This window comes from Pelophylax lessonae (assembly GCF_965119305.1).
Source record: "Pelophylax lessonae genome assembly, chromosome: 8".
In the NCBI taxonomy this organism is placed as follows: domain Eukaryota; kingdom Metazoa; phylum Chordata; class Amphibia; order Anura; family Ranidae; genus Pelophylax; species Pelophylax lessonae.
Genome location: NC_138775.1, coordinates 54,000,514 through 54,016,952, shown reverse-complemented (window position 1 = coordinate 54,016,952; position 16,439 = coordinate 54,000,514). Strand labels below are relative to the sequence as shown.

General features: G+C 44.6%; 1 protein-coding gene and 1 long non-coding RNA gene across 2 annotated transcripts in view; one reads left to right on the top strand and one right to left on the bottom strand.

The window, feature by feature from the left end:
* LOC309561474 overlaps nt 1–6,087 on the bottom strand; it is a 103,701-nt gene extending 97,614 nt beyond the window's left edge. The window contains exon 1 of the long non-coding RNA XR_014225568.1: nt 5,897–6,087. This is a non-coding gene — a long non-coding RNA (uncharacterized lncRNA). The remainder of the gene's footprint in view (nt 1–5,896) is intronic.
* Nucleotides 1–16,439, top strand: part of ADAMTS9 (ADAM metallopeptidase with thrombospondin type 1 motif 9) — a 344,253-nt gene that overhangs the window by 2,890 nt on the left and 324,924 nt on the right. The window contains exon 2 of the mRNA XM_082265401.1: nt 89–456. Coding sequence (XP_082121527.1) covers nt 89–456 — 368 coding nt within the window. The remainder of the gene's footprint in view (nt 1–88; nt 457–16,439) is intronic.

Here is a 16,439-nt window from a genome sequence, read left to right as displayed (position 1 = left end):
AAGTTCAGGGAAAGCAGACACTGTACTTGTATCTATGAGCCATGCGTTACAATAACTTTGCCCGTCTCTATGTGTGTTACTGTTGCAGCTAAGCTCTTGGAGAGGCTGGGTGAATACGAAGTAGTAACCCCCATGAGAGTGAATGAATTTGGCGAAGTCCTCCCTGACTCAATGCACTTCAAAAGGAAAAAACGCAGCCTTGTCCCCCAGGACGACCCCTGGGCGAACGCCACCACTCATTACAGACTGTCAGCTTTTGGGAAAAAGTTCTTCTTAAACTTGAGTGCCAATTCTGGATTTATTGCACCCGTTTTAACCGTCAGCCTGTACGGGAGACCCCAGGGCAACGAGACCGATGGCTATCATCAGGACACCGACTTTGGGCATTGCTTCTACACTGGACATGTCAACAGCAAGACGGAACACATTGCAGTCATTAGCCTCTGCTCGGGAATGGTGAGTGCTGAGGATTTCCATGGCTTTCATTATAGTAATAATCGCCGGTCATGTAGGTAGCGTCATCCTTCATCAGCCCACATGGGCTGTCCAGCTGTTGCGGAACTGGGACTTGTAGTTATTTTAGTTCTACAGCAGCTGGAGAGCCTGAGGCTAATGAGAGGTGCCTACAACTTTTGAGGTGGGTTGTACACAGCTGAAAGTTTTTAGTGCAGGTATATAGTTAGTAAGGACGCATGCCTTGCAATCCTGGCTGTGTGCACCCACCCTGTTCAGTAGGGGAAAGGTCCCTCACCGGTGTCACCAGGGGCATGCACATTCACACACTGCTGCCCAGAGACACTGGTGCCCTCAATAGAGAGCAGTGACGTCATGCTGACAGTGGGACGGGAACGGAAGCCAGGAGGCTGGGCGCTGGAGGAGGGAGATTGAGATTCTGGTACATCAGATAGTAAAGGAGCTTCCTGACTTCCATTGACACACTGCTGGGGTTGGGATGTCCCCTGGCTGCTAGCAAGCATGCAGGGTTTTCAGATTCATAGAGAGCACCCGGTACTGAGCAATAAGTAAACTTCCCAGGATTGCACATTGAATGTAGAATGTTTGCCATGCAAGAAACCCTGTGTTGGGAGAAATATGGAGGCTGCCATTGCTGAAAATGCTAGTTGCTTGGCCAATTTCAATTATCCTCTGGTTTGAATACTGACCTGGAACATATATATGCAGTGTAGAATTTCATATCTATATATTTGTCCCAGGTCAGTGACTCAGGAAGTATTAAGCCCAGTGGATCCAGCATGGTAGCCAGGCAACAAGCATTTTCAGAATGAAGCGGGCAGCAATGGCAGCCTCCACATTTCTCAGAGCAGAGGCTTGCTTTATAGGAAATCTGCACTGAGACAAATAGACTGCCACTGCTGACTTCTTGTGAAAATGCTGGTTGCTTGTCACGCTGGATCCATAGGACTCGATAATTACTGAGTCACTGACCTGAAACAAATAGCTCGATATGGAGTTTTAAGCTGTATGCATACTTCTTCCAGGCCAGTAACATAGTCTCTGACTTGGAATAAATATGCAGGAGTATTCACTCTGCTTGCTGCATGCTTGTTCCAGGCCAGGAACAACATGACAGCCAGTCAGCTAGCATTTTTATGAAGAGAGGTCACCAATGACAGCCTATCATACATACAGGGTTCTTTTAAGGACCTCTGAGGGTTCATACAATGCAAAGTTTGCCATGCTTGGGAGATGTACAGGTGCCCTATAGGCATTAATGGCTGTACACAGCTGTAAGTAGGTGTACGCCACTACCTGCATAAACCAATGCATGCATACAAACGTAAAACCCCAAACACAGGTAACCATGTGCATGTACCCTAAAGCATTACATAGTCTAAAGGACCTCCCAAATAATTATAAGAAATATGCATCTAAAGTTTCCTAAATTTTATGTATTTTTTAATTTTGGAAAGAATAGGGAAAGGTTAACCCCCGTCAGTTTTTTTTTTTTTTCTGTGTCCCACTGAGAAGATTTCCTTTCACTTCCTGTGCTGCAGACACAACAGGAAGTGAGTTAAGGTCTCTCCAAAGAGAGGGACGTCTCCTGTTAGTTGTCACCAGAAAATGTCACCTCTAATTCTCTGTGATGGTGACAACTCAATGTTCGATTTTCACTTACTTTAAGTAGTCATCAGAACAAAAAGAGAGGGGATTCTCCCTTACAGGGATATAAAGAGCAATAAAAACCTGACAGGGGCTTTAAAATGAAATTCCAGCTTACATCCAACTACCCCTAAAATTGTCGTTGTCAAACCCACCCCCAAACATTCATGCTAACTAACCTGTGTAAGAAAGATGTATATGCTTACCTATTTTCTGTCCGCTCTGTGACCCCTCGTGTCAGCCAGCGGTGGCTGCAGGGAATGGGAGAGAATGCTCTGACAACGGCTTGTAAGACCCAGAGCCGTGAGCCCATCCATCCATTGGCTTTCATGGCCCATCTGTTGTCAGAGCGCTCTCTCCTCTTCTCTGCAGCTGCGCTAGCTGACACGGGGGAGCTGGATCACATGACTGGACCCGAGCGGCCTGAAAATAGTTTAGTATATGCATCTTTTTTACACACTTAGCATGGGTGTTGGGTGTTGGGGGGGGCATTTTAAGGCTAGTTAGGTGTAAAGTTGACCATACACGGTGCAAATTTATTGCCCGTGGTTGCAGGAAAGAAATTTGCTCGATTCCCCAATCAACACAGAGAGTGTTGATGCAGAATCCCCCCTGCCGAGCGCCATTGCATTCTCCCGGGAGGCGGGCAGGGGAAGACAGTGATTATTGCTAGTGGCTATAGCAGCTTCTAGCGATATTCGCAAGTTAAATCCGGCAGGCTGGTTGTACCCAAGTCGATTGATCGATCAACTTGGCACATCTAGCCTGCCCATACATGGTTCAGTTTGAACCATGGATGGCCTGCCTTAGCTGGAATTCCAATGTAACCCCCTTTTCCTGGGCCTGGGCCTGGCCGAGGGGTAGACAGAAGAGGCAGGCGCCTAAAGGGGGCACAAAAAGGGCAGGATCTGCAGCCTATACTGCTGGAGTATGTCAGAGCTCATGGAGATGGTAGGGGGGAGGGGGCGCACTTTGGCCTTTTTGATATGGATGCTCGAGGACCTTGTCCCAACACTGCTCTCGCCACTCTAGTCAAAGCAAAAAAAAAAACTTTAGATGCACTTTAAGTAGTTCAATGACAGTTAAGGCCCGTACACACGATAAGAAAATCTGAAGGGAAAATTCGTCCGACGTCCGATCTGCCGATTTTCGGATTGTTAGTATGGTGCTTTCGACAGCCAACTCCGACTTTTCGGCTGACAAAATCCTGATGTGCAGGCTATAAAATTTTTGTCGTCCGTAATACAACATCCGATTTTCGTCTCATTAGTACAGATTTCGACGGAAAAAAATCTTAAGAGCAAGACTAGGCATGCTCAGAGACGAAAGAACACATACAAAGCAATCCAACACATGACATCACTTCCGAAGTAGAATTCTGTCGTACGGGAAAATTCGTATGAAAATAACCTCTTCACTTTCCACATCAGACTAGCATGCCACAAAAAACGGACGACGATAATCTGATCGTGTGTATGGGGCTTAAGGGTCCTTTCACACCTGAGCGTATCATTTCCAGGCGTTTTTTTTGGGGGCTTTTTTTCCAGCGGTTTTTGCAGGTGTTTGGAGACAGGCATTGACATCTAACAAAAACGCTTGTAATCTGCCAGAAAAGAAGCTCGTGTACTTTTTTTTAGCTTCAGGCATGTTGTTTCAGGCGACAAAACGCTCAGATGTGAACAGGGGCCGTTAAAATAAATGGGATTTTGCTTTTTGGGCGTTTTGAGACTTTAGAGATGAGCGTTTTACGAGCTGAAACACGGTCAGGTGTGAACAGGGCCTAAATGTAACTGTGTAGCCTTTTTCTCTACAGTAGGTGTCATGCAGGGTGAAGGGGGTCGTCATTTCCACTATGGGATTAGCAGCCTAAAAAGTCAGCTGCGTGATTGAAAATACCACTATGCAATCTTCACGTTAAGTGACGCAACTTTATATACGATTTATGTAAAAAAGTAAACATAATAGATCGGCTATCTATAGCGCCGATCTATTATTTTGACTTTTTTACGGATATTGTATGTGGTGGCACTACAAGGATTGGCTGCTTATGCTTGGTCTACCTTGATATATTTTAGGACATTGTGTTTTTTATTTAAACCTTTTTGGAAGCGCATTGGTTCTTCATACCAGTGTTACTCAACCTTTTTTCAGTTGTGGCACCCTTACCAATTCTGCACAATCTCGAGGCACTCCATTCTAAAATGTAAAGATAACCCCTAAAGTAATAGTTTTACATAAGGCAGCAACATCCATACACATGGGCCATCCAACATTACAACTGATTTATTCCTCCACTATTGCAAACTGGTACAGACTAGTATTCTAGGGTTTCTCTTCTCCATCAGTTTCTCTTCTTCTGTTTGCTAATGTGACCCCAGTGCTGATAGAGAAGGGATGGGGAGGAGTAAATAAGGATGCTGTGCAAGCACCCGTCATTCTCCTTATCAACCAGGGATGTCACTGGTTGTCAGGGTGCCAGTGGCTTGACCCGCACAGTGCCCAGGGTTGTCAGGGTGCCAGTGGCTTGACCCGCACAGTGCCCAGGGTTGTCAGGGTGCCAGCGGCTTGACCCACACAGTGCCCAGGGTTGTCAGGGTGCCAGTGGCTTGACCCGCACAGTGCCAAGGGTTGTCAGGGTGCCAGTGGCTTGACCCGCACAGTGCCCAGGGTTGTCAGGGTGCCAGTGGCTTGACCCGCACAGTGCACAGGGTTGTCAGGGTGCCAGTGGCTTGACCCGCACAGTGCCCAGGGTTGTCAGGGTGCCAGTGGCTTGACCCGCACAGTGCCCAGGTTTGTCAGGGTGCCAGCGGCTTGACCCACACTGTGCCCAGGGTTGTCAGGGTGCCAGTGGCTTGACCCGCACAGTGCCAAGGGTTGTCAGGGTGCCATTGGCTTGACCCGCACAGTGCCCAGGGTTGTCAGGGTGCCAGTGGCTTGACCCGCACAGTGCCCAGGGTTGTCAGGGTGCCAGTGGCTTGACCCGCACAATGCCCAGGGTTGTCAGGGTGCCAGTGGCTTGACCTGCACAGTGCCCAGGGTTGTCAGGGTGCCAGTGGCTTGACCCGAATAGTGCCCAGGGTTGTCAGGGTGCCAGTGGCTTGACCCACACAGTGCCCAGGGTTGTCAGGGTGCCAGTGGCTTGACCCGCACAGTGCCCAGGTTTGTCAGGGTGCCAGTGGCTTGACCCGCACAGTGCCCAGGGTTGTCAGGGTGCCAGTGGCTTGACCCGCGCAGTGCCCAGAGCTGTAATTCTACAAAGTAAAAACCAGTGGCAGTTTGTTGCCATTTTGCCAAGGCACCCCCAAAGAACCCAGGAGGCACACCAGGGTGCCACGGCACTCTGGTTGAAAAAGGCTGCTTTATACGAATATACGATTTATGCTTGTACGCTGCCCCCGATTTCTTGACTTCAGAGCACTTGTCCCTGATTGCCCGCACTGACCCAATTACTTATCATCTAATATTAATAGAAACAATGATAAATGGGGCTCTTTAAGAAGCATCAATACATTGCCATAATAGCCGTTCAGCATTTATACAATGGCCTGCAACAACGCAGCAATACGCAAATAGCACTTGACCTAAAAATGTAAAAAGTGACTAAAACAGATTTCCACGTGCATCGCGCTTCTACATCTATAAGAGGTTCTGCAGCAGCTGCTGATTGTACAGAAGAGCAGATCCTGGCTGGACATTGTTGTTTTTTCTTTTTTTTGGTAACGTCATTAAAAGCATATTGGGCAATCGTTAGCTTCTCTTTCGCAGCAATGCTTACCAGGAGCTTGAGAGACGTTCTGTATCTAATTCCTTCAATAACGATGATGCCTCGGCTAAGCCAGCACAGCGGTCTTCTACGGGAAAGGTAGAAATCAATACGTTTCCAATGTAGAGAGATCCAGCTTGGCTCATTGCGGATCCCCACACCAATTCTGTCCGGGGTTGTTTTTTTCCCTAGTTGTTTAGCAGGCGGAGTCTGAACGATCACTGGCGTTTTCATTTAAAGGGACCCTTAACAAGGCACAGGAAAAACCTAAAATGGAAATCATTCGATACGCATAATCTACAACAGATTTGGTTGATGATTAATAATCTTCTAAAACAAGGAAACATGATTGTCCTTGATCTGAAATTTAAACAAATACTTTGCTGTGTTGACAGCGCCGCCTTAAAACTTACGACTGCGTCCCCCAAGTGTTTTCAGTTAGAAGAAAGTTAGCAGCCTATAGAGCGGGGTCTATACATTGTAATGGTTTCTATGGGGAGGGATTTCTATAACTCTTAACATAACCAAATAACAGTTTTGCCAATTTGGGAGCTCTGCGTTATCACAAATTCGCTGAACTGAATACCCAGAGTAATTTGTTGTGCTCATCTTTCTATAGCCTGGGTTCACACTAGATTCGTAGCATATTTGGCACCACATATAAATCGCAACCCGTCCTTGCAAACCGATTGCGAAGTTAATGCCACCCCGCAATCAGTTTGCAAACGCAGCGCAATTTGCAAAATCGGATCGCCTGGGAGTGAACACCCATGCGGTCCGATTCTGGTGCGGACTAAAAAAAGGGTCCTGCACTAGTTTGGTGGGAATGCGGTGCGATTTGAGCCATACAACTCCATGGCTCAAATCACACCCCAGAGACACCACATGTAATTGGAACAGGAATGCCCTGTACATGCATTAGCTGCGTTTAGAGTTTCTAATTGGATCCTGAATGCACAGATTTCTATCTTTTCTACACAACTAAGCTGAGTTTGAATGACAATATTGAAAAATAACTGCCTGGATTTAGGCTAGGTTCCCGCTGCCGGTCCACACCCATTCCCACAGCTGTAACCCACACAGAAAAACGCAGGAGATGTGTGGGTACCAGACATGGGAGTAAAGCCTTGTACACACGCAACGATTATCGGCCGACCGATCGTCCGACTTTTGTCCAAGTTGTGTTTTGTTGGTTGGAATGTGCCTAGACTGCACACAAATTTCCTCGGCCAACAAAATTCGACTTCAGAAGTGATGTCATGTGTTGGTTTGTTTTCTTTGTGTTTTTTCTTCACTGAGCATGCCCAGACTTGCTCATCAGATTTTTCCCTGTCGAAATTTGTACTGACTGCACGAAAATCGGCCGTTGTGTTGACGGCCAACAAAAATTTTATAGTCTGCACAACAGATTTTTTTGGCCGAAAAGTCGGAGTTGGATGTCGGAAGCATCATACTAACAAGCCGAAAATCGGCAGATCGGACGTTGGCCGAAAATTCCCTGCCAATTTTCGACGCGTGTGTACGGGGCTTTAGTCACACATGTGCAAGTCACAAGCAAGTCTCAAGTCTTAACCTTAGTCAAGTTACTGTGGCGAAAAGCAAGCAAGTCAAGTCGAGTCCCTGATAGAAGTCAAGCAAGTCAAGTCAAGTCATTTATTTTGGTCAAGTCACAAATCAAGTCAAAATACCGATCTACCCCAATATTCACTTTTAAATCAGTTAATAGTCAGTGGTCAGGAAAGGTTTTGTTTTATTTTCAACATTAACAAAACTGCTTAGTGCTTTTTTCTTGGCATATTAACCACTTGCCGACCGCCGCACGACTATCTACGTCGGCGGTCAGCCCCTCACAGGCAAACTAACGTAGGGCTACGTTGCTTGCTTGTGAGGGTCTAGGGAGCGAGCGCGCGCCGCCGGAGGCGCGCTCCCGCTCCCGCGTGGTCACGGACCCCCCCCGCGCGTGTGACCAGCGGACCCGATGTCCGCCGGCCACTCGGCGATCGGCGGGGAAGAGGGAGAATGTCAGGCAGCTTGTGTAAACAAGCCACCTGTCATTCTCCTCGCTGTAAAGACACTGATCACATGGATCTACTATGTAGATCCGTTGATCAGTGTCCTTACAGCTCAAGCCACAGCCAATCACAGTAGAAAGCACGCCCCTAGGGACACACACAGCCCCTCCCTCCCAAATAAAGTTAACCCCTTCACTACCAGTGTATTTTTACAGTAACAGTGCATATATATAGCACTGATTACTGTAGAAATGTCACTGGTAACCCCAAAAGTGTCAAAAATGTCAGTCAAGGGTCCGATCTGTCCGCCGCAATGTCACAGTACCGCAAAAAAAATTGCAGATCGCCGCCATTACGCGTTAAAAAAAAAAACAACAAAAATGACAAAAATCTTTCCCTTTGTTAGTAAACGCGATAACTTTTGCGCAAACCAATCAAAATACGCTTTTTGCGATTTTTTTTACCAAACATAGGTAGCATAAAACAAATTGGCTGAAAATGTTAAAACATTTTGATTTTTACATTTTTTTGGGGGGGAATTTCATATAAAAAAATGTGAAAAATATTGCTATTTTTGCAAAATTGACGCTCTTTTTTTGTTTATAGCGCGTGATCAAAAAATCGCACAGGTGATCAAATACCACCAAAAGAAAGCTCTGTTTGTGGGAAAAAAAGGACGCCAAATTCGTTTAGGTACAGCGTCGCACGACTGCGCAATTGTCCGTTAAAGTCACGCATGGCCGAATCGCAAAATACCCCCTGGTCGGAATGGGGGTAAAATCTTCCGGGGCTTAAGTGGTTAAAGAAACACTTTGAATGCCCAAACAGCTCAAAATCCTTCATCCGGTCATGTTTCAACACCACAGTCACTAAAAACATGTTAAGTATTTCCATAGTTAAACAGCCAGTGTCCTAAAAATCAGAACACACTGAGGTGTTTCAAGTGACTGTGGTGTCAGAAACATAACAGGCACATTCATTTTGCTTTAACGCATCTTGAGAAAATGCAAATATTTAATAACTTAAAAAAGTAAAGTCATTTCGAGTCATATGTCTCAAGTCAAAGTCAAGTCTCAAGTCATGAATACCAAGTCAAAGTCAAGTCGAGTCTTTTATTAATTTTAGTCAAGCAAGTCTCAAGTCCTCAAACTGGTGACTTAAGTCTGACTCAAGTCAAGTCATGTGACTCAAGTCCCCCACCTCTGGTGGGTACCACTAATCCTAATGGCACACCACTTACACAGCAAATCGCTCCCACGCTGGAAACCGCATTGCATTTGCATTTACCGTGGGGACTGCGATTTCAGAAATGGAGCAGGGACCTCTTCCCTGCGTTTCAGGAGGCACAGGAGCCCATTCAAACAAATAGGATGCGATGTCGTGCGATACGCTGCTTGCTGAGCTGCATCAGTGTGAACCCAGCCTTATATGTGTTTAGAAATCTCCTACACTTGACCAATGCTTGACATTGCCATTCTAAGAAAGGTTCAAGAGTATGCCCAACCAAAGCCTTTTTTTTTTTATTTATTTATTTTTTTAAGTTTTGCATTAGGTAGGGCAGAGTTAGAGCACCTGTCAGGTTTTTACTACTACAAAATGACTGGTAGAATCTGATTGGCTGTAACTGCATGTGTAGCTTCTTTCCCTTGCTTTTAGTTTGTGCACATGAGTCTTGTTTATACAGTAAAGAATAACCCATGTGATTGTGGGAAAAGCATGCCAACGCTATACAGATAGTCTGTAGACTGGAATAGAACCCAAGGGTACTGGCATGAGGCCGTACGTCTAAACGCAGTGCCAAACTGAAATTTTTGTTTTCACTGCTGAATATATTAAATAAAACCCTTTGAATATTTGGGATCTTTGTGTGAGGTCTTGGTGATGTATTTTGTATCACTGAAGGATAACAGTGGGGGCTACATGATGAAATCTTGAACGGGGAAGGCTGAAGTAAAAGTGGAAAAGCTACTCAGATGTTAGCTTTCCAAAAAAAAAAAAAAATGGAAATTAGCTGCTAAGGACCCAAAAAAAGTTCCTCTTTTGCTCCATATTTAGCAGCTCAACCCTAGCATATAATATTATTGAAGAGAACTATTTCTGAAACAAAATCTTATTTGAGGTTATGTAATAAGCTATAATGATGTACAAAATGTAGTATCCCATTGGTCCAATATATTTCACTTTATTTTACTTATCTATGATGATTGGCTGCTATAAGAGATAGCATTTGTTGTGCTGGATTTTAGTTTTGAAGACTACTTGGGACCTTGTCTGGAGTTTTTCGTTCTCTCTGTGCTTGTGTGGGTTTCCACCCACAATCTAAAAACATATTAATAGGCCTATTGTCTTCCTCTAAAAAAAAAAAAAAAAGGAAAAAAACGTAGCCTAGTGTGCGTACTTTAATGGCTGATCAGTTGATTCACTAAGGATTAATAGCAACAAAGAGGCATACTATTACATCCTATTGAACAATCAGGGCAGATCAAAGACTAAATTGTTAATAGTCTAACTCAGCCATTCTCAACCAGGTTTCCATTGAATCCTAGGGTTCCTCCAGAGGTTGCTAGGGGTTCCTTTGAGCTGTGTATGATTGTCCTTCCATCAGATGGTGTCTTATGCCTCGTACACACGCATCGATAGTTTTCAGCCAACGTCCGATCGGCCGATTTTCGGCTTGTTAGTATGATGCTTTTGACAACCGACTGCGACTTTTCGGTCGAACAAAATCTGGTGTGCAGGCTATAAAATTTTTGTTGGCCGTCAACAGAACGGCCGATTTTCCGTCAGTCAGTACAGATTTCAGCAGACAAAAATCTGATGAGCAAGACTGGGCATGCTCAGAGAAGAAAAAACACACGGAAAGTAAACCAGCACATGACATCACTTCTGAAGTTGGTTTTTGTTGGCCGAGAAAATTTGTGTGCAGTCTAGAGCACATTTCAACCAACACAACAACACTGGACAAAAGACGGCCGATCGGTCGGCCGATAATCGCTGCCTGTGTACAAGGCTTTAGTGCTTACTAGGGCCAAAACCACTTGGCAAAGCCAGCAGCGTGACAACCCTGATCTCTTTAGTTGACTGTGAGGGTGGCATTTTTAACCACCACTGTAAGGGGCAGCTTTCTAATGACCTCCAACTGACTAATCTTGGTAGTGAGACCTAAAAATGATTACAAGGGTTCCCCTGGAGATGAGAAAGGCTGGTTTAACTTTTCCCCAGTAGGAAAGGATTATGCCATGCAGGAGATACAATAACCTCTACTCTCTGTGTGAAAGCAGCGGTTTCTGAAAATGGATCCATCATCACATCCTTCCCTCCTTGTAATGTTTGCTCTCCCCAGCAAGCATTTCTAAATGCAGTGGTGTAATGCTGATACAATTAGAATATAAGCCCTCACTAACCTCTGCAGCTACAGCTACTGTGGAGTCATTCATTCATAAAGTTTGCAGCAGAAGCTTAGCGTTTCTTTCACAAATATGTTCTTAGATAGTAAATATCGGTTTGATCCAGGCAGTTCAGTGTACCTATTGAGAGTGGCAATGCTCTTCCAGCCAATACTCTGTCTTCTGCATTGCCACTCGCTGCGCATTCTCCAGTTTTCCACAGGGAAGTAAGCCACGCACTTCCTCTTTTTTCCCCAGCTAGCCTCCCCACATGCCATTCTTCTTCTTGTGTGGAGACTCCAGCAGCTTCATTGACGGGGCACCTTCCAGGAGCCTTGCTGTCAGAATGGACAATAGGACAGTTCACACACTGCAGCTAAGCGCCTTCCAATTATTGGACAATGAGGTACAAAGGGGTTCCTCCCACTGACCCTTACTTCACCTAAGGACATAATATTAAAGTACTGTAGTTGTAAACCTCAGACATTAAATATGAGCAACACATATCCCTCTATAGTGTGTACTTGTCTCAAATAGGATAGTTAATTTACTAAGTGTGATTTCTGTCTGCTGCTTCATTCCACTGCTTTCAGCATAATTTACTTCTGACAAGTTTTTCTGACACCAAGAGAAAAATGGTGACAGGGGAGGGAGCACCAGCTGATTGACAGCCTCAGCTCTGTTCCTGTGTGCTGTGTGGAGGGGGTGTGTCCCTTCTCTCCAATCAACTATTAGAGCTCTCCTCACTAAACTCAGCAGAGTGTAACTTCAGCTCTCCGGACCCTTTTTTTCTGAGCTTTCAAACAAGCTTATAAATTCAGCACTTTGAACGGATGTAGAGAAGAGAAGACTGCAGATAGCCAGATACAGCTTATGAAGGAGGATTTGTTTAATCCCAGTGTATCACTGTATCACCTGAGGCCAGTCACTTCACTGCATATACGGAAAGATTTACAACCACTTCATCTTAGAGGTCAGCGGAAGAAACGACAGGGCTCGGCAGGGGAAGCAGGTATCTGGCATTCCTGGAAGTATCCGAATGTGAAAATTCCTCAGGTGAGTGTAGAGCTTGATTAGAGCAAAGACTAGAGGACTGGGAGTATAAACCCTCTTCTTTATAAAATAGTGTTTTTTAAATTTTCTTAAAATGAGAAGTAAGGGTTTATGAAAAAATAAACATCCGTACTCACGTCTATGCTGTAGTGTTGGTGTGATGCTGCAGCTGTCCCATGTTAGCTCTAAGACTTCTGGTCCCTCAGCTCTTGGTCTGCTCGGAAAAGAGAGTGGTGACTGTCAGTCACTGCTCTCTGCTCTTCTCCTCCAACGCTCATTGGAGTGCCGGACTGTGGAAGGCCCGGGTGCAGCTGGCTCCAGCTCTCAGCCATGCTGAAAGGCACAACCAGCTCTCAATCAGGCAGCCAGATTGTTGGAATCTTTCCAGAGCCCGGAGCAGCTCTGCTCCATCATCTGATAGCAGCCAATAGCCCACTATAAGCAGGCTCTGGTCACAGAAGTACAAAAGTAGGGCAGGCCATACATTACACAACTTTCCAAGGAAAGAAAATTGCTTGATTCTCCCATCAACAGTAAGCTGGAATCCCTCCTGCAGTACTATTGTGGTCTGCTAGCTGTGAGCACAGGGGGCCTTCCCTACCAGCAGAATACAATGATCACTGCCAATGGCCTATAGCCACCGACAGTAATCGGGCAAAAAAAATCCCTGACAGGCTGGTTGTACTGAGGTCGATCAATGGCTTGACTTCAGTACAACCAGCCTGCCCATAGGCAGATCACATTTCTGGCGGTTCCTGCTGCACCAGCTGAATTTTGATCTGTCTATGACCAGCTTTAGTTTACTCCTGTGACCCTAAAGAGAAGTACAGCCAAAACAGCTTTGGCCCACCTTGGTTTTTAAATAAATTGAGTCACTCTACATATGCATCTGCAATCATTTCTGGTAATATTTTTTTTCAAATTCAGGACTTAAATTAGATCTCCATCACTACCTGGCGCAACGGGGAAATTTACTTTCTCACTTGCAATAAATTGCCTCGCCAACATGCCTCTTCTCTGGTTAGAAATTGATGAGCTGTATGCCATTTTCTCTATTAAAGAGCTTCACTTTAGATTAAAGCTAGGCATTTCATTTTTCTTCCTGCAGCTTCAGCAATCTCTGAGTTCTCTTGTATGGTGTTCTGGCTCCGTTTTGTTTAGGAAAGTGTGGAGGATGGAGTAGGCTGTCATACAGCCAATGAAAATAGCACATGGATGTGTCATAAAAAGCCATCAAGATTTCTCATTTTTGATGATTTATTTATACATTCCTCACTCACGCTTTTATTGTGTTGATTGTAAGCCTTGGAAACTGACATTTCAGCCAAAAATAGGGTCCACATCCGCATTAAAGAGAAAGGGCAGTGTTTAGAAACGATAAAGGTTTGGACTGTTTTTAGGAATGAAAATGCTTTCTAAAACCTTTTATCTCCAATTCCCTAGCAGTGCAATTTGTCTTTTCAGAGAGATAGAGGTGAGAGGAATGGAGGTTGATGTATAACTAAGAAAGGACACCCAGCAAAGACTAAGGCTCCGTTCACATCTAGGCGTTTTGGGGCGTTTTTGGGGCGTTTTTCTGCTCTAGGATCAGCTCTCAAAACGCCCAACAAGACAAATCCTATTCATTTCAATGGCCCCTGTTCACATCTGAGCGTTTTGACGCTGTATACAAAACGCCCAATGCTCAAAAAAGTACATGAGCTTCTTTTTGGGCAGATTACAGGCGTTTTCCATTGATCTCTATTCAATCTAAAAACGCCTGCACAAAAATCGCGGTAAAAATCGCGGTAAAATCGCGGTAAAAAGCGCCGCAAAAATCGCGGTAAAATCGCGGTAAAAAACGCGCGAAAAACGCTACGCTCAGGTGTGAATGTAGCCTTAGGCCGGCCATACACGGTTTGAATCTGGGCCGGTTCAGCAGGAACCAGCTGAGATTTGAACCATTAGGCCCCTTTCACACATGCTGTCCGTTTGTCCATTTTTCATCCATCCGTTGACGGATGAAAAACGGACATCAATGTATCTCTATGTAAAAACGGATGACAACGGATGAAAAACAGATAACAACTGACGAAAAACAGATGAAAAACAGATAACAACTGACGAAAAACGGATGAAAAACTGATGAAAAATGGATGAAAAATGGATGAAAAAAACGGATGAAAAATGGATGAATAACGGATGGAAAACTGATACATTTTGACATGACTGAACTGATGAACGGAACGGACCGTATGTGTGAAAGGGGCCTTAATGGGCAGGCTGAATGTACCAAGTTGATCGATTAATCAACTTGGGTACAACCAGCCTGCTGGATTCTCATAGGCCCCTTTCACACATACGGTCCGTTCAGTTCTTCAGTTCAGTCACCTCAAAATGTATCAGTTTCCATCCGTTTTTCATCCATTTTTCATCCGTTTTTCATCCATTTTTCATCCGTTTTTCGTCAGTTATTATCCGTTTTTCGTCAGTTGTTATCTGTTTTTCATCAGTTGTCATCCATTTTTCATCCGTTGTCATCCATTGTCATCCGTTGTCATCTGTTTTTCGTCCGATCCGTTTTTTTGACGGATGAAAAATAGGGCATTCATCCGTTCCAAAAAACGGACATTGATGGAAGCGGATGAAAACGGATGTTAACGGATGATCATCCGTTGTCATCGTTTTTTACATAGAGATACATTGATGTCCGTTTTTCATCCGTCAACGGATGGATGAAAAACGGACAAACGGACAGCATCTGTGAAAGGGGCCTTAGGATTATTTCTAGCAGCTGCTATAGCTGCTAGCGATAATCACTGTCTTCTCCCACAGAGGGCGGCTTCCCCTGCCCCCCCCCCCACACTATCGGTGTTGATCGGGGAACTGTGCAAATTTCTTTCCTGTAACTCGTGGTTGCAGGAAAGAAATTTGCACGGTGTAGGTCCAGCCTAACAGTAGCCATATGCATCTCAAATTTTGGTTGATTCCTGTTGGCACCACTAAGCTTGACAAACTAAAATTTGCAAATCAAAAGTGCTAGGCTGAAAATTGTTGACCAGAGAGGGACTCCAGTCAATCAGAATCAGGCAGTGTTTGGGTATTCTGACAGCCACGGAAGCAGGTGACATCAGAATACAATATCTGGCAGGTGAGGTTCCTCCATCCAAGCTGTTTATGTAGATAGAGGAATCAAGTGATTTCTGTTGTTCAGCCCGCAGGGGTGTTTTGGTTAACCTAAGGCAGGCTATAGCTAAGTGTAATCATGCATCAGATGTCGGCGGAGACATGTTCGCTGACATCCGATCCGATCCAATCTGTCAAATCTGGACGGATGGAAACCCTATTTTCCATCTGTCCAGCGGATGGGATCGGATGAGAATGGACAGACGGTCCGTTCCCATCCGATTCCCCCATAGAGAACAGCGGGACCTGACAGCTGTATCTCCGCACATAGAGCAGAGACACAGCTGCCATCCATCTGCTCACCGGGGGATCGGCGGATCGATCCCCCGCTGAGATAAACGGAGTCCGCCTGACGGACCGGATTGTGTGAAAGGGGCCTTACACTTTTAATAATTGAGTGAATTTTTTATGGAATTACGCTATGTTGGCTCATCTTTCCTCCCAAAACTTGGCACATCTTTTATTTACTCCCAGTGCCTGTATGACGGGGATAACAGATAGTGGATTGTAGACTGATATGCTGGATATATAGAAAAAAGGCGCACTAGCTGGTTTTTAACTTTACAAGCCACTCCATCTGGTGAGTCAGTTTGGGGTGATTGGTGGAAGGAGCTGTTACACGAAGATTTGTTACACAGAATTTATGCACTTTCCTGCACTTTGTTGGAATCCTTTTGGGACTTTTAGGAATATTAAGGACATTGTTTATGAACTTTTTAATTTTTTAGCACTTATTTATTTCACTGTTTTTTTTTACTGGTATGTATTTTTTTTTTTTTCATATATGAACATTTTTACAGTTTTTATATTTTTTTATCATATATACTTTTCCACTGATTATTCAAAATTTTGGCAACTATAATTATTCATTAAGATTATTGCACTTTTTTGATTGGAAATAATATACAATTATCACACATGAACTTGTTACTACCAACA